The sequence below is a fragment of the Podarcis melisellensis genome (assembly GCF_964234715.1).
Source record: "Podarcis melisellensis genome assembly, chromosome: 12".
Taxonomy (NCBI): Eukaryota; Metazoa; Chordata; class Lepidosauria; order Squamata; family Lacertidae; genus Podarcis; species Podarcis melisellensis.
The window spans coordinates 7,071,215-7,089,745 of NC_138544.1; the positions used below are offsets into that span (position 1 = coordinate 7,071,215).

At 39.9% G+C, this 18,531-nt stretch overlaps 1 protein-coding gene and 1 long non-coding RNA gene across 17 annotated transcripts in view; one reads left to right on the forward strand and one right to left on the reverse strand.

The window, feature by feature from the left end:
* The window catches only part of LOC309380944, a 220,541-nt gene extending 202,510 nt beyond the window's left edge, over nucleotides 1-18,031 (forward strand). The window contains exons 4-7 of one of the 16 annotated variants that reach the window (XR_014173195.1): nucleotides 1,184-1,211; nucleotides 5,238-5,323; nucleotides 5,978-6,802; nucleotides 11,079-11,435. This is a non-coding gene — a long non-coding RNA (uncharacterized lncRNA). Of the gene's footprint in view, nucleotides 1-1,183; nucleotides 1,212-5,237; nucleotides 5,324-5,955; nucleotides 6,803-11,078; nucleotides 17,276-17,930 lie in introns of those variants that run through there. The other 15 variants (XR_014173196.1, XR_014173197.1, XR_014173198.1 and 12 more) reach the window with 15 other exon arrangements.
* The window catches only part of BBS9 (Bardet-Biedl syndrome 9), a 237,755-nt gene continuing 232,468 nt past the window's right edge, over nucleotides 13,245-18,531 (reverse strand). The window contains exon 22 of the mRNA XM_081931020.1: nucleotides 13,245-18,521. Coding sequence (XP_081787146.1) covers nucleotides 18,481-18,521 — 41 coding nt within the window. The 3' untranslated portion in view covers nucleotides 13,245-18,480. The remainder of the gene's footprint in view (nucleotides 18,522-18,531) is intronic.

Genomic DNA, 18,531 nt, shown 5'->3' on the forward strand with positions numbered 1-18,531 from the left:
CTTACAATATAATTTGAGATAGGGCTTGCTTCCCTTTTACTAATTTGTTTCAAAGACCATGCAAAGGGTAGTTAAAAGGTGTATCCTATTTAATGGAAGGCCAGAGAATCAAAAGTACACATTAGAATTTTGTCACATCAGTCCAGATATGTTAGAGGTACCAACAAAAAAGCCAATATTTTTTTCACATATTCAGTTCAGTCCCATACATGTTTGCTCCCATGTTAAATGTGCATAGAACTGCAGATTCACGCATACGGAAGGAATGAGTGGAGCTTGTAATTTTTCTCTTGGACAGTATTCTTTGGTGTTGCAATGTAACGCACCTAAAATGATCTGCATGCTTTGTGCTTGTTTTGATGTACTAAAAACATTCTCCTTTTAAAATGTCAGTAAAGAGAAACACCAGAAAACCCTCCTGATTATATGTTCTTCAAAATGATAAACCCACAGAAGGTGGCTCGAGGACATAATATTAATTTCATGTACTGTAATATTGTTCACATTTATTTTGCTTTTATTGTATTCTCCCATTTTAGGAGAGTGAGTATATTGTACTCACAACATATATGTGTTAAAATTACTAAAATTTAATCTACTCAGGCTCTTAAGTATATATTCCATCTTTTTCACATATTTATTTTGTAACACTTAGAGAAACAATTGTAGAATAGTGGCTAGTTACTCTAGTTCCCTTAGAATTAAACAGTGTTTGAGACTTCCTTAAATAAATAATAATATTTATAAGACCAAGGAATGAATAAATAACAGGAATTGCATGAAACAAGAACAGCCACCCAAAAGATTCTTCAGGTTTTAGGCAGAGAAGGAAAATTGTTGTGCGTAGAAACTGCCTATAGATGGCAGTGTTGGGAACTGTCAGCCTCACAGCAGAGTAGATAAGATGTCTCAGCTGGTCCCAGCTACAGCTGTATACTTGGCTTGGTGTATTCTAAATGTGTTAATGGGTTCTTCTAAGATGGGTAAAATTGCTTTCATGATTTATTTTCCAGAGTCACTTTCTTTGTATACTAGATGCATTTATTTTTATCCTGTATGTGAACTCGAACAAAAAAATCAAATAAAGACTACATTACAGAGATTATATCTCTGTCATTAGTTTCCAGATTCAAACTTAGCACAATTGTAAAATGATCTTTCTCTCCCCACCCGCACCCCTTAGGTGGCCGGCTGTGACTCGCATCTTTGTGGTAAGTTTTCAAAGGAAATATTCCCTCTTCCTTCTTGATGCTGACCATAAAAAGCCATCAAGGGCATTAGCTTAGGGCACTTCCAGATGGCTTCTACTGTGGGGACTGGAAACCTTCAATCTGCAACCTGTAGGATGCTTAGGTCCTTGCTGCGTGACTAACAGGGTGAAGGCTGTGATGTACATATGGCTGCATTTCTGAAACAAATGCCCAAGAAGATAGTGGAGAGAGTGCCATTTTTGTGTTGTGCTTTAGAGCACAGGAATGTGGGCAGCTCCCACTGGGACGTAAGAATTGTGCTGCTAGGTCAAACCAATGCCATTTTGTTTTTAATAGCAACAAGGCAGATGCCTCTAGGATCCCCTTTGTTGGGTCATTAAGATGAAGGCTTCTTTCTGTGATTTGTCTCCCAGCATCAGATTCAAGGTATACTTCCCTTGTACAAGGAAGCTCCACTAGCTATCATTGCAAGTCATAAATAGGTGACCACTCTGTGCTGCACATATGGATAGAAAAATGGTTCGTTTGGATATCCAGAGTTTAATGAAAATATTTTGAAATGCCAAGGTTCTTAGGAGGGAAATGTGAACATTGCAAAACGCAAGGAATTCTGAGGGCTAAAATAAACATGACTAGGATTGCATGAATGCAATTAACTTGCCCAAATCCTTTTTATAAAAATTGCCACAAGGAAGCCTAAGCCATATCAAGACTGTGTGGGGTAAAAAGAGAGATATTAACCCATTCTCTTCACTGTGGTCCCAATAAAAATTACCCTATCACCTTTTTTTGCATCCAGAGGGAGAGGGAGGCAACTCATGGACTGGACTGGTGCCAAATGCAGCTCCCCTCCTGAAGCAAATCAAAGTTAGGGAAGGGAACTTTCATTGAAACCACAGCAAGGGAGAGAAACTCCCTCTGCAGCCCTCGTGGTCCAGATGCTGTTCAGCTATGGCTGCTATTTGCTTAACAAAAAAGATCCAAGTCAATTGTACTCATGCATTTAACATGTCTAACTTGGCTTAGATTCTGTTCTTGGGGTGGGGATCAGAAAAAGAAAGAGTGGCATGCATTCTCCTATCGTCATTTCCATTAGCCCTTTTCCCCAGTGAAAAACCTACATTCAAAATTCACATAAACCTTTTGAAATGTTTAATTAAAATTCCAACACCCTTAGGAATTATTGTTTCATGTTGACTTTGGAGTATCACCCCTTGCTGTGATTCTTTCTTTCTTTCTTTCTTTCTTTCTTTCTTTCTTTCTTTCTTTCTTTCTTTCTTTCTTTCTCTTTTGTAGTCTGTTTTTAGGAAGCTTGAACTGAACACTGCTGCATACTAATTCCAAATCAGAAGTCCAGTGTTGCATATAATGTTTCTGTCTGTGTGAAACAGACAGAACATGACCCACCTCTGTTGTGAAAGGGCAAACTGTATTTGAAACATTCAGCATAGTTCTCCTGGCTGGTTGTTAGCTCAGAACGGCCCATAGACATTTTGGCACCCAAGGTGGAAAGTAGTTTTGGCTCTTTCCCACCACACTTCTAGCACCATCACCCAAAATCTGAGGAACAGGATGATTTGGCACCCCCTTAATGTTGGCTCTACGATCTGCCAGTCTGATTGCCTGCCACCTAGGCCAGCCGTGCCTCTTTACTTCAAGAGGGAATGGAGAAAACTAGCAACAGAATAAATTAATATCTTGCACCATATTTTTTATTTTTGTAATACTGGAAAGCTGTGGGAGTGAGTGTGTATTGTGTCATGATCTCAACTACAAGACTTCTTTCCAAGCCAGGCACCAGCCTTCACATACCCAGTGCCAAAAGTAAGGGAGTGACTTGGGATGTGTTCACACCAAGATCACCTTTCTTGGTGTTAATGCACATCTGCAAAGACCTCCTTTCTCAAGACTGGATGTGTTCGTATAGGGCGTAAATTCTGGCCTCCCACTAGTCTGCAGGGCAGAAAAGGAAGGTAATAGGCCAAGCTGAGATCCTGGCCAACACATAAAAAAGCCAACTTGTGGTAGCATCATTGTGTCAAATGGTGACATGAATTAGTCCTTAGACATACAAAAATTAGCAGGCTCTTTGAAAATTTGACTTTGTTGGGACCAATAAAAGACTTTAATAGAACTGAGCTCACCTAGTTAATACCTAGTCATTTCCTCCAGGAACTCTTAATCTTAAAGCCCCTGTTGGGTTTGTAGCAAAAAGTTACAGTGGAAAGTCCTTTTATCCAACCCTTACATTCATCTTCTGGCAACATCATTTTCCCCATTCAGAGTTATTTCACAGAGTTCCTACACAGGTGGCATTTGCATGTGGGAATCTTACAGGTACCTTCTTACAATGAAGAACCCACGTGAGAGATTGACACACATTAGAATTGATGTGGTTTTCATGTAATGATTATGTAGGCATGTTGTGTGAAACAGCCCTAATTCTCAGGCTAATATAAACACAAACATGAACATATATTAGTCTAGATTAAAATTTCTGAATACTTGGATTGCCTTCAGATCAACTAGTCTGTAGTCATGGTCAGGTTACAGAACTAGTCCAGTCCATGAGATGCCAACCACTGTCACGACCTATCCTAGTGTAGGGTTGCCATATTTCAAACAGTGGAAATCCAGACAGAAAAGGTGTTGAGCTTTTTTTTAGATTTGCCCAGATTTGTAGGTAGGGTTGCCATATGTCCAGATTTTCCCAATTTTTAACAAGACACTGCTGCCAACAGCCATTTGGTGAGTGGTGGAGAACATGCAAAAGGATGGGGAATAGCTTTGGGGAGATCACAGAATGAGGCAAAAACTGATAACACAAAAGCAAGACACAGCCAGAGATTCTGACCCTGCAATGCAGAGGAAAAGAGTTACTAACAGCAGTCTACAAACTCAAATTGGTGGAGAGGATTATTTTAAACCAATCAATTTTCATGTGTCTAAACTGCCCAAAATCTCACTGAGAATATGTGACCTTACAAATCAATCTTCCTGGCTGCTGAAGACCACATGCAGGGTTCACAAGTGCCTTCCACCCGTTTTGATTTCACTTGACATTTTAAAGTATGTGCAAGAGGTACTTAGCGGATGTTGAGCCATTACCTTGATCCTTCCTGTCTCAATTTTTAATGGAGCTCTTAGGAACATAATTCGCTTGGTGCTGGATGAGTTGCTTCATTAAGATCATCCCTTCTTAATTCCTTGCATACATACACACATTATTTAGGCCAGATGTTTGTAATGGTATTGCCAAAAACAAAAGTTTATATGTTGAAAAGGTCACACACTATAATGCACACAATCAAGCTCTGAATGGAGCCCTGCCATGCTCCTGAGTATTACAGTGGCACACAAAAACTTTGGCAACCCCCTGATGCAGTTAATAAATAATAGCTTTCACACATTAAGTGCCTGCAGTATCTCCTTCAAACTCTATGGGTCAAGACTAACAACCACTTGGCACGTGACAAGCTGTTCAAAAATGGGAGGAGGTGAAAAGAAAATTGAAAGCCACCCTATAGTCAGCAAGAATATATCTACATGTTGCTCAGACCAGAGATTAAACCTTTTCAGGAGGTTTTATAGGACACTGGGAACATCACATGACCTGCTCAGGTCTACTGGTGCAAAGAGGTTTCCTTGGATGGTCTTCCTTAATCTCTACCTACTGCAGACTCTAGTCCTGAGATCTGGTCCTCTGCAGGCCCCACGTTAATGTGATTCCATAAGTCCTAAAATGAAGGCCCATATTGTTAGATCTGTATCAATGAAGCCCCACCCCATATAGCTGTTTTAACTGGTCTTTTTAAATTCTTCTTATTAGTTTTTATTCACCCATTATTTATGCTTAATCAAGTATTCCATGTATATGTTTTAATCTATGGTTGGTTTTTGCTCCCATTTACAGTATTTAACAATTATTTGCTTAGATTCACACTGTTATTTATTTAGATGTTTTGCTTATGCTGCTCTGTGACCGAATAAAGTAAATTCATTCATTCATTCAATGTGCTTCCACAGATGTGGAGAAGAAGAGGAGGTTCATCTCTACACATACGTAGCGTCTACAGATGACGACAAATCACAAGCATCCTTTCATCTAACTTGTAGGCTAATGGAATGCAACAATTAGATTTATATCTCATTACAGCTCACAGTTTATTAATAGAAATAGCACAAAGTCATGAAAGCAAAAACCAAATGCGGCAATCACATATATGGGCAGGCTGCACTTACTCAGAGACGAGAAATAGTAACTGCACATGCTCAGTACTACTTTACGTATTCCAGTTCTGAGCCTGGATTTTGATTAAGCCAAATGTATGTTGTATAGCGGGAAGCAGGTGGTGCTGTGGTCTAAACCACTGAGCCTCTTGGGCTTGCCGATCAGAAGGTCGGCAGTCCCCGTGATGGGGTGAGCACCCATTGCTCAGTCCCAGCTCCTGCCAGCCTCGAAAGCACGTCAAAGTGCAAGTAGATAAATAGGTACTGCTCCTGCGGAAAGGTAAACGGCATTTCCATGTGCTGCTCTGGTGCTGGCCACATGACCCAGAAAAACTGTCTGGACAAACGTCAGCTCCCTCAGCCAGTAAAGTGAGATGAGCACCGCAACCCCAAGTTGTTCGCGACTGGACTTAACTGTCAGGGGTCCTTTACCTTTACCTTTTATGTTGTATCGCAATGTGTCAGTCTACAAATACCTCCGGGTATAGGGTATAATAATAATAATAATAATATGAATGTTGTTTAGTACGTTTCAGTTAAACACGTCATATTCAAGAACAAAATGCACCAAGAGTTTGTGTATGGGCAGCAAATGCCATGTCACATGTTTCCTTTCCTTCCTGGCAAGAGAGGGAGAAAAGTGAGCAGGGGAGAAAAGAACCCTAGAAATACAGAGAGCAGAGGAAGCAAGAATCCCAGCCTCTTTGTAATTGCAAGAATAACACCCCCTGCAGTAGAGAATCTTCTCATACTTAAGGCTTTATAAGCCGTGTATTTGTGAAGTTTCCTTCTCCTGCCTCCCAGCCATATGCTGCTCTGCTGTATACTTATTTCTTGCAGTTGTAATATATAGAAAACAAAGCACAAACCTGGGAGAAAGGAGAAAAGCATCATGGGATGAAAGTATGTTGGCAGGGTGGCTCATGTTCATCTGTACGACACAGTATCACGTGATTACTTGCACATCACCATGAACCATCATCAGATATCTAATGATAAAATAGACATATGGCAGACACACAGCCAGTCCTTATTTGATAGGCCTTAGGGTATGGCTTTGTTGCTATTTCTAGAATGAGGTGTGCAATACTTAAGTTTTGGGCATGTAAATACTAAGGGTTTGGGTGCAAAGAGATCTTACTATAAATGAAATTGAAAGTACATCAGAGCAGAAACCCATTTCCTCCCCCTCCTACTGTGTTAATCTGTAAAATCTTGTTGCCTTGATGCTGCTGCATGCATAAATTAACAATCATATTTGTGTGTGTTTTAGTAGACCCACTGCGTAGAAGAGTGAGTTGGGTGCGGACAAAAGTTCAGAGAGTGAATTTCTGGTGAGAGGCCATAACAACGGAAGCCAGGTAAGGAGGGTAGGAATCAGCTAAGAGAGAGATGAAACTGCAGTAGATCAAACCCTGCTGTTCTCTTAGTCAAATAGCCTTTGTGGGAGAGCTTTAAAAAGGCCCTGTCCTTCAGCTGAGAGTGTGCCTGAAGCTGTAATTAGCTTCAAACCATGGCCTGTCCTACGCAAAAGGAAAATGTCACACAGTGGTGGGCGTTCTTGGAGACATTGTGGTAGAATCTGGGTACCAGCTGTTGCCTCTGGAAAAGAACTTGCTGTGGACACCCACAGCTCTGCGAGGCTGGCAGGAGGCAGATCCGGTGTTCCTCTTCCTTCACACCTCTTTCCCCTTTCCAGTTTTTTTTCTAGGCAACCCAGTGGGACAAAAAAAAAAAAAAAGTCTGGTTCAGGAACTTCTAAACCGGTACCAGATCCACTCGTGTGCTTCACACAGGGCCATCCGCAATCAGAACTCATTTAGCCAGTGAGGCATGTGCAAATAATTAGGGAGGGGCAGGATGTGAGACCACTCTATTTTAGACACACTCTCATTACTGTTCCCTTTTGGCCCTCCCTTGGAATGTTCCACGCATTTTGACACACCTACTGATTGCCAGATGAGTGTGTCAGTTACCACTTAGTACTCATCTGATGACCAGCTGACATTTACTGAATGATTCATCCACACAATAGCCCCTGCTGAATTTGGACTTCATGAACACGTTACAATCAGAACACATGTAAAGCAGGCAGACTGCTGTGAAATCTGTACTCAAAGTCCAAAGGAACTCGTAAAAGTTTGCATTTATGAATCTAACCTCTACCTTTACTCTCTGAAACCATAACCAGAGTATGCAGAGCATACTCTGGAAAGCTGAAAGCAGCAGTATAACCAAATCCCTCCAGTACAACGTTGAAGTCAGCAAAGTCCTGGTTCTGCAACTCTTCCCTCCCATTGTGGCCTCTCTACCTCAATCCATCCAAGTAAGGAGTGCTAAATAAGAAAATAAGAAAAATGGCAGTCGAGGACAACAAGATGAAGAGGAGGAAGATAAGAGGAATGTTGCCACACATAAAACGGAAACCCAGGCAGATGGGCAGGGTATAAATAATATAATTCTTCTTATTCTTCTTATTAAACATGCAACATAAGGCAAACGCAGCATATTCCACAGTGGAATGCTATTGGCCACCACAGGTGCCACCTTGACCTTGTAGCCAGCCAGCAACAGCCTCTCCCCAATGTACATGTACTTAATTGTTCAAGAAATCCAAGATTCCACTGCTGGTAAACACTCTCAGCCAATAACCGTCAGCTGCCTGCAGTGAAGTATAATTTCCACAATTCAACTGCATCTTTCCATAATGCATTTTTCACCTCCTGATAATGCATCTTCAAACCTATTTCCTGTTGATCCATTAAGTGCCTATATATTCTAGTGGTTCATTCTCACTCTTCTGACTTTTAATAATATGCAGCTATCCCCTTGTGATAACTATAGTGGTAGCAATTCTCTTTCATCAACACTTGTAATTACTTGGTGCAGCTTTTTCATTCCAAATTCATCCTTGAGATGACTCTCATAATCCCTTGCAGCTAATGGTTTGGAGGTTGACGATGTTAATTTTTTAGAATTTGTTTGTTGCATTCATATCCCGCATTTTCTTTAAGGAGCTCAGCATGGTGCGTACCATTTAGCCGGGTGACCTTGGACCAGTCAGTGTCTCAACCCAACTCACCTCACAGGGCTGTTGTGAATATAAAAATAGGAAGAAAAGAACAATGCATATCACCTTGAGCTTTTCGGAGAAAAGATGGGATAGAAATGTGAAAAATAAACAGATCGTCATCATAATCATAAATTGTCCGGGCTACACTAGTGGTTGTTAAAGTATCTAGGAAAGTAGGAGAAGAGATGGGCTGAATTTGCCAAGCTGGAGACTTGAAATACAGCTGGCTGCTTCCCTAATCCTGGAGAGACCACTGTAAGCCAGTGGGAATCTTGCACCCTTTGCCCTGAGTGGCACGTAAGTGGCTGCTGGCAGCAGTGAGAGAAGAATAGGATGGGATTCCCATTGCTACCCTACAGTTTGTGCCCTTTGTAGCAGCGCCTAACTATTCCATCCGCAAAAAAATTAACAGTACCAAGTATGAGCCCTGCAAATGGTAGGATCACTTTCAACGGTTCTTTTAGCAGTGGTAGAATGGAGATGAGCATGGAAGCAAAAGTACTGTTTGCTAATTTTCTTCTCTACACTTTATGTGTACATTTCTTTTCTACATTTTATTTGTACACCCAGCACATTCTGCATACACTATACACTCAGTAGTGGTTCACAACAAAGCAAGGCAAAAAACAAAAAAAAAGTAAATATAGAAAAACCCTCAACTGAGGCAGCAATGGAGAATCTCCAGCTTTATAATATGTCTATGAAAAACTGATTGCTTTAGATTATTTATGGATCCCAACTGTCTCCACCCCAATTAATGTTCAGGGAAAGAAAACAGTTAACACCCTTTGTGTCTCTAGCAATTGATTTCATCTGTGCTTGAAATATATTGCAGTCACTTTATCCTTTAATTATTAGATTATTCCTTCTTAATTTAATTGAATTAGCATGATTTGAAGAGCTACTTCTGAAGGTGCTTGCTAGCAGGGGGGTTAACCGCAAAACATTCTTACACATACAATGCTAATACTCTGGGCCACGTAGATATGGTTCTATATCCTATCCAGTCAGTTTATAGGGCCAGCTCTTCCTTAACTCCACAGCAGAACTACAGTGGTACCTCAGGTTAAGAACTTAATTCATTCTGGAGGTCTGTTCTTAACCTGAAACTGTTCTTAACTTAAGGTACCACTTTAGCTAATGGGGCCTCCCGCTGCCCCACCACGGCACAATTTCTGTTCTCATCCTGAAGCAAAGTTCTTAACCCAAGGTACTATTTCTGGGTTAGCGGATTCTGTAACCTGAAGCATCTGTAACCTGCGGTACCACTGTACTTTAGATTATTTTGTGGGTTAAGGGTAGACATAGCAATACGTTTTGAAACGGTCCATTTCATCAGAATTATTAGAATCCCTTCCCCCAAAGAACACTAGGTTCAGGTGCAATACAAATCCATTCTTTAGTTAGCTAAACCATTCGTAGGAAGCCTTCAGCCTATGGGACGTGGCAGTCTTCCACATTTGGCCCATGAGGCCACACCCACTTGTCCCACACCTGGCACCAGGTGATAGATGCTGAGAGCAAATCCCTTTGAAGTTGTTGCCTGAAGTTGTAATGATGTCAAGTGATTGGCAGTAAGGTGGCCCCACCTAAATGTTGAAGTTGGCCTGCAATGGGTGAGGGAAGTAAGGATCTAGCCCCCAGGCTGGATCCAGTTCTTAACCCTGAGCAAAATTATGGTTTATTTGAACACCTGAACCATAAACTTCAAATCTTAAACCTCAGTTTGAAGCTTGCAAGTTTGCAAATCACTGTTTGTGCTAAACTCAGTCAATTGACAACCACAGTTATGGCTGCTGCTCCACCGCAGGAGCCTTCTGCACCAAGCAGAGGTGAATGAACTTAATGAAATTATAAACCAGAGCAGATGGAAATCAAGAGCGTGCAAGCAGCCCTAAACTATTGTTTGGCTGATGTTTGTTGGAAAGCTCAAACTATGGTGTGGTTTCTTAACTATGGCTAGCATAATGTTTCACATTGCATCTGAACCAAGACTTCATTTGGCTCTCGACTCAGTGAAGCTACCCCAGAATGTAGCTCTGGTTCTTACGCAAAGGAGACTACCAAGAGCTTATGGTCAGAAGTTTGGAGCAAGAACACTATTCCCACTGGTCATACTGTTGTAATATGGATGGTCATGGGATGGTATCAGCTCTGTGCTAATGACTGTACTTCCTGGTAGACACTTAAGATGTAACTGCAAATGTTTCTTCCTAATCACCACTATGAAGCTAAATTGTTTATTTTGAAAATTTTTAATAGTCTTTACCTTCTTTACCTTATTGAAATTAGGTAATATTGTGGCCCATATAATCAGTTCGCATTTTCAATTTGAAATGCCCTCATTTTTTACATTTTGATTTATCCAGGCATTTTAACTGACTAATCCTAAACCATAAAAGTAATTTATATTGCTATTTTCTATCATTTTTATTTTTGAACAAAAAAATATTATGTATACTATTGTTGTGGAATCCGGATTAGATGGGCAGTTTATAAATGCTTTACATAAATAACATATCTGATCGTTGTTTTTAAACTATAATAAATTCTTTTTACTGTAGATTCAAAATCTGAATGCAGGGATTTCATAGGAAGAGATGCAGTCACCCTTCAAGGAAGTTTCAGTCTGCAAGTGATTACTAGCTTATTACAAAGTCTTTTCAGATTCCCACAACTTGCAATCACCTGGGAAATACAATGGTATTTAATAACTGGTAAAGTCTGGACATACCTTCCCAGTATGTTTATTTTTCTGTATATCTTTTATTCTCTCACCCAAAGCAGATGTTAAGATATGGTGGCCAAGACACGCTGCCAGAAGATATCAGGTCAAATCACTTAACTTTGTTTTGCTTCAATCCCACAACTAATTAAATCACTTGTTTTTACATTGAACCCTAATAAAACACCGCTAGATAGCTGCACTGTGATCTCTTGGCCACACTTATGAAAAAAAATATGAGCACATGGGAAATCAACAATGCAGACAAAGACTTCTAAAATTCATATTTCATACCATATGTTTCATATTTTTTTAACAGGAGATTTTTATCTGTCCTAATGTGGCTAGTAGGAATAATTACTATGGGTTTTTCTGGAAATGCTAAAATAATTGCACTGCAATGAGAGGGGTAGATGTGCTCTTAGTCTGGCACTGCAGTCTTTGAATCTATAAAGTTCCCTTGGAAAGATTTGGAAACCAAATTCAGCAAGTCCTTTCTTACCCATTCCACCTTTTGCAGCAGAGAATTAAAGCAAGTTGATAAGGCAACTGACGCATTCATTCATTCATGGGCTTTACCCACTGGCACAACCACCCACAAATGGTTTCACTCATAAGCAGCACAAACCGCAGTAGGATTGTGGGATACACATTCCAGAGGGGATGAGATGTGATTGGAAGGCACAATAGAAGTTCTACAGAAACCGTGCAGATTAGCATAAAAGTCAAACAATCCATGCCTCTTTCTAGCCCCAATGGGAATTTCGAACAGGTAAAGAGCAGAATAGGTGAGAGATGGAACATTTGCAAAACTTGGGAATACTTATTTTTGGGAAAGGGGGGTAACGGAACCAGAAGAGATAAGCCACTTGCTCAGGTGATGGTCAAGGGTAGAAGTCAATAACCTACAGCCACCTCTACATGTCCTCTCATATTCCCTGGCATCTGGGCCAGGACTGTCCATGTCAGCTTCCTCAACCTTGGCCCTCCAGATGTTTTTGACCTACAACTCCCATGATCCCTAGCTAGCAGGACCAGTGGTCAGGGATGATGGGAATTGTAGGCTGAGGAAGCCTGGTCCATGGAGCTGCAACCTGTTTTTAGCCAAACGTCCCACATCACTTTCCTCTGATCTCAACTACATGTACTAGGTATGCTACGATCCTTGTGATTCCAGATTCTCAGCTAGACAACAGAACAGTCCTGGTTTAAGAATACATGAATGCATAACATTTTAAAAAATGTTTATCTCTCTTCCAGACCAATATTGCACGAAGGCAGGCCATTGGTTCCACATTGCCCAGTACAGTGATAGCAAATGTCTTCCCCAGCTCTGCTACCTGAAAGACTTTTAACTGGAGATGTCACAACTGAACTATGACCCTTCCCCAGGAATGACTCTTCTCAGTACTTAAAAAAAAAAATGGGTAAAGAACTGCAAACAAACTTACGAGTTTCCCCCCCAAACAGGTCATAAAGTATGTTTCAATTGTGTCACTTAGGTGCTGTAGATTTGAACTGATCTTGCTAAATAAACTACACAGATGCATAGATTTGTTAAGGCTACAAGAAATTGGATGTAACATTTGATCCCTGAAACAGAAGCCAACAGCTCAAACAGGATGCTGGCTTTAGCCTGCCATAAAGACAGAGAAACAGCTAGCAACATGCCATGCTTAACTAAGGGTGATAATGGCTGAACAAACAATAGGAGATAAGGCATCACCACTATCAGCCAGTAACTAGCCCACTTGATCAGTCAGGAACTCCTTTGTATTGCTAACACAACAGTCAAATCCTGAACCATCAAGTCATCTAGAACAAAAGGCAATTTTCCTTCCAAAAGGTAGGGTAAAATGTTTTTATTTAAACTTTTTTTATCAGATGCACCACAAATCTCATTCAACAACCTATCTCTAGTTACTTTTTGCTTTTGCAGAAGACTGATAATTTAAAAAGATTTCAGAGGCAAATAAATCCATTTCAAAAAATGTGTAAAAATTGCTGTTTTGATAAAGACAATATTTTATTTAGCACAGTACATAAATAATGATATATTTCTACTTACAGATTTAACATGAAAATTATCCTCGCCCAACATCCTTTGGTTTGTGGCAGTAAATTATTCTCCATATATAACAACAAAAATATCAAGTGTACACCTAATACAGAACTATAGATGACAATAAGAAACCTTGTATTATTGAAATAAAATCTAATAGAAAAAGACATGTATTACTCTTTGCCTAATACTATTTTGATAGCAAAATAGCAAAAACAATTTGCAGGCTTTAATGTAATTCAGAATTGTGGACAATGTAACAAGTCCATGTTCTGTTTACAAATGAATTGCTTTACGTTAGTAACAGCTGTAAAATGGAAAGGCAGACTAGAAATAGTTATTATAGCACAATCCACAAATGACAAAATGCTGCATTGTAGCTTTTAAACCTCCCTTCACCTCCCTCCACAACTTAGATAACATCATTTTAAATGCTTTGATTTAACTGATTTGTGGAATAAGCTTTTCATGCCATTAAATAACTCAACCAACGTAGATGCAACTTTGCATGCTTACCTGCTCTGTGGATCATAGCCTTGGACAAATATTCTTCAGCAATCAAGTACTACAGAATATTCAGCTCTTTAAAGAAATCTAAATTGGACATTTTCGTTGAAGGATGCAAGTTAGAAAATACTTTTGAAAAACGGTAGAAAGCTCAAACTATATCAAGTTAGCATCTGTGATGAATTGGCTAGAACATAAAACACTTTGCTCACAATTCCTACATTTATATATGCCTATAATATATTTGACAAAGACAAACATTTGTTTTGGTACAAGCATCTCATAAAAATAGAGCATACTTTTTAAATAAGTTGATGACGTTAACACCCATTCTGCATATTTAAAGCTTGTCTGATTGTAAATGAACATTTTTAAAAAATATATTCTTATCCCTTACTGAAAATATAAATAACTAACACAAGAAAATTCAATTTACACTAAGGATTGTGACCTCTTTATTAGCCATGTAACCAACTTAATATCGCTTCAGAGTCCCACACTTGACTTAGCAGTATTTTCTTCACTGTGTTCAGAAACATGGGTGCTGAGTTTTGCACCCAATGAGCAAATTGGCTTATATTTAATTTTAAACACATTTGGCTTTGACTTTTCTGTTTTTGGCAGTCAAGATGATCACACTGTAACAGATATTACGTTGGAGGGCATTCTGTTACGTTATTATCTACGCTACAAATGGCAATGTCCTTTGAGCTACTTTCATCCACATAGCCAAGGGAAATGAAAATGGTGACTCACCTGCACTGCCTCCTGCCTCCTAAATGAACTCGTGTATGTAATTAATTGCTCCATCTTATCAAAAAGGTAAAAGACCTCCGTGTGTTATTACTACTCATACTTTATCCATGAATTATGCACATTTTCTTTATTTCTTTATAAATACTGTAGTTCTGTCTAGTAGGTTGTCCTGATGTGAATGGGAACTGCCTGGTGTTCTCACACTATTTCTATTCACATCGGAAGCCAAGACTGCACAAATTGTGGCCCTTGGGTGTGCTACACCAACCATGTACTGAAGGCTTCCACCTGTTTTACAGATACTGTTATCCAGTCCAACTGGGGCCATAAATACAGGTGCTTTAGATCAAACAGCCGAGGATTCACAATACACAACTGGTGTCCCACCCAGAGAGGACATCTTGTACATGCCTGTCATAAATGTTTGAGAACAGTAAAACGTTTCTAAGGGACTCTCCTGAATTTCAATAGAAATTCCATATCACGCTTCACTAACTTTATGCTTAGAATCATAGAAAACTAACATTGATATGTATGTGACAAAACCGAGTCTCTGTTGGCCTGCTTCCATTTTTAAAAGCCCCAAACTCTTACTTTGCAGAATCAGCCAACTTAGCCTGTTTTACAGATATTCTATATCCATCACAGGTGGTGACCTAGTTTACAAGTTACACTCAGCTAAGCCACAGTTTGGTCCTGAGCAGCATGTCTGCAGCAGGACCAAGGGAGGGGACCAGAGACTGCGATCTTGATTCCAGGAACCCACACATTTGCTCATTGTGTTAAACCATGGGTTGGCTTAGGGTTACAAGTAGAATGAGCTAGAGAGACCTTTCCAGGAAATAGTCGTGCATCGTCTAATCGCCTCCACTGCTTTACATGCAAATGCAGAGGCTTAGCTGCCCAGCTGAGGTAGGATTTTTAGTTTTACATCTTCTCACAAACCTTGCAACATTAAATCACCCACATCCCTAGGCGGGGAGACACCCCTTTTTCCATGTTGGTGACAGCTTTTAATTGTTAAAAGGGCGTGGGATATTCCAATCTCTAATCTGGAGCTTTCTGCTGACAACTGTGGCTATGGGATATATTACTGCATTCTTTGTTCCTGGGGAGAAAATGACTTGAACATCATGGAAGTTGGTAGTTCTGCTTCTAGTCTTTCGATATGAAGTTGGGCAAAGCATTTGCTTGACCCTAGCCTCTTTTGCAATGGTCTTAATGAAAGTGGTAACATCTCATGATGGCAAACTTTCTCACAAAAAAGCCTTTCTATATATATGAAGTTTGATATCAAGGCAAAGGCTAGACTGGAGTTTTTCTCCCTGACACAGTATCTTTGACATGGGGTAATATGGAGGAATATTCAGACACATAGTGTTAACTCAAAGCCCAGACCCAGGTCTACCACACCAGGGGAGTGACACCAATGTAACGGACCTATTTTCTTCCCCAAGTTCACCTGCCCTTTCCACTATAGCTGGAGCGCAGTGTAGGGGAGTGTTTTTGGTTTCAGTTGCTCATTCTATTTTTTTACCGGTACTTCTGTGAAACACTGACCTAATTCTTCTGAAAAACAATGACATTTAAAATTCTAAAGAAGTTGCTCAGGAAGAAATCAAGCACCACTATCATTTTTAAAAATAAAGTAACCGCAGGCACGCCATCACATGCAACAATAAAGAGTGGCAAAATAGGACATTTTATCAGAATTATCTGGAAGAGAACTGTGACCACAAAAGAGGCTTTTAGAACTGTGTTTAATGTTTAAACTGAAGAGCTTAGGGAATTGATTAGTTCCCCCTGGATGTTCAGTGGTCCCTGAAACAGGGAAAGACACACACACACACGTGCTTCCCGTTAATACACAACAGGTCCATTTCATGAGTTTCCAACTTTCTCCTGCAGGAAAATGCGTAGGAAGGAATGTAGCCTAAAACCTGGGTCCTACCCACACACCCTCAGGATGAGGCCCTCACCATGAAAGACATGTTGAACTGTGACAGCCATGTTGAAACAAAGATCCAGCAGCAGGAAGAGAACAAAGCAGCATCTAAAGAGAGATGACACACAAATAAAAGCTTGCCCAAAGTGTGTTGATGCCATAAACCTGCAATCTCCTGCATCAGAACGAGATCTGGGGCGGCCAACACTGAACTGTGACTTCAAATCCAAAGGTTGCAATATTGCACAAACTAACACTAAGCGAATCTGCATCACTGATATGAGCTTAGTCCCAAATACATCCCCCAAAGGCCTCTATGGGCAGAGAAACAGAAACCTAAATATGGGCACCTGGCTAGCCAAGAGTCTACAGCTACAATGCGAGTTACCAGAAAAAACTGAAGTTAGCAAAAAGCGGGACAGATACAACTTCACTTTATAGCACTACTTCCTCTGAATACTAAATCAGCCACAGCAAATAGGCTACCCTAACCCTGATCTGACCGAACACAAACAGGAAGTGGATGCTGGGGGGTGAGCAGAACATTCAAAACAAGCCAATTTACAGACAAATTGACAAAGATAAGACTGAGATGCTTTCTGCTCCAGTATTCACAGGCAGAAGAAAAAGATGAATTGGAAATGTGCCCAATTTTGCAGAAGACAAAAATTCTACAATGGAAAATGGTAATCGTGTAGTGATTTTTCACAGGACCCAAAATGGAAGGAAATGACAATGACTTTGGGCGTGATCCAGCCAGAAGAAGGTATATTTAAGTCCCATTTATTTCAGTGGAAGAGTTAAGCATATGCTTATTTTAAAGCGATTAACAGGCTGTATGTTGCCCATAACTTAGTCGTTGCCAACAATATATGCTTACTCTGAGGCGGGTCAGGTGATACTTATCTCTGCACCCAATCTTTGAGTGATACTTTCAGTGGCTTGTTCATTTTGTAATCTGGTGCACCAAATAGACCAAAACAAAAGTAGAAGCATATGCCTTAATCAAAGCATGTAGCGTTGGAGCCACACCTGAGTTATTTTCACACAATGGTACATATTCCTGAATTAACCCTATTTTCATCTTGACATCATTAGTCCTTTCAAATGCTTTCTTGTGAACGTTATCATATATAAAATACTCAATTTTAGAGCCAACACCTGACATTTTAGGGCTGTAACTCTCAAACTCAAGATTGTATGAAACCTGCTATTTCATATCCAAACACCAACATTTTAGGATTGAACCCTGAAAGTTGAGACTGGTAGATATGTGCAATGACGTTACATAGTTAAAATCAAACCCACTCTCTGAATCTGCCCACCAAGATGCCCTATGTATATCAGATTTGGAATTTTGTAAAATATATGGTTGAGGCAAAAATGAATAATTAAACTAGTCTCATTTTTATATCCCCGAGTTTCAGAACTTCCAAAAGCCAGGTTTGAAGATTTTACTATCAAGAATAACATCAGGAGGGAGCCGGAAAAGGGAAAGATGTATTATTGAGGATATTAAATGTTAAGTCCAGTAACATAGTTCATTAGCTGAAGGGGGACAGGGAGATTGTTAACTTTTATCAAAGCTGTAACATTAGGGCAAAATTAACAATCCTCAAGTCAGACTGGGCAGTGAAAGGCTTAAAAATTGAGATATACGCATGAAATGTTTGTGTGTGTACGTGCATATCTTGGTATATAAACTCTTTGATCGAGCATCAGAATTTCTAAAGAGCACTTATAACCCCATACATATATGACTGCTTAGTAAGTGGTCCAGAACCTGTTAATAAGAAAGTGTGTCAAAGTAAGGGATAGCCGGGTGCCTGGATGCAATTGGAAGCATTTTGCACTGTTAGTGGACTTCCTTCTTGAGGTTGGTTGCGTTCACTACAGAGGAAAATAAATTGTTCCTGCTGGATTGTAAATGCACAGATTTTAAAAATCCTCCTGAGGGTTCTCTTGCGCTTTTCATGGCTTTTCTGCTTCCTGTAATTCATCCTGTGGCAAATCTAGAGAGAA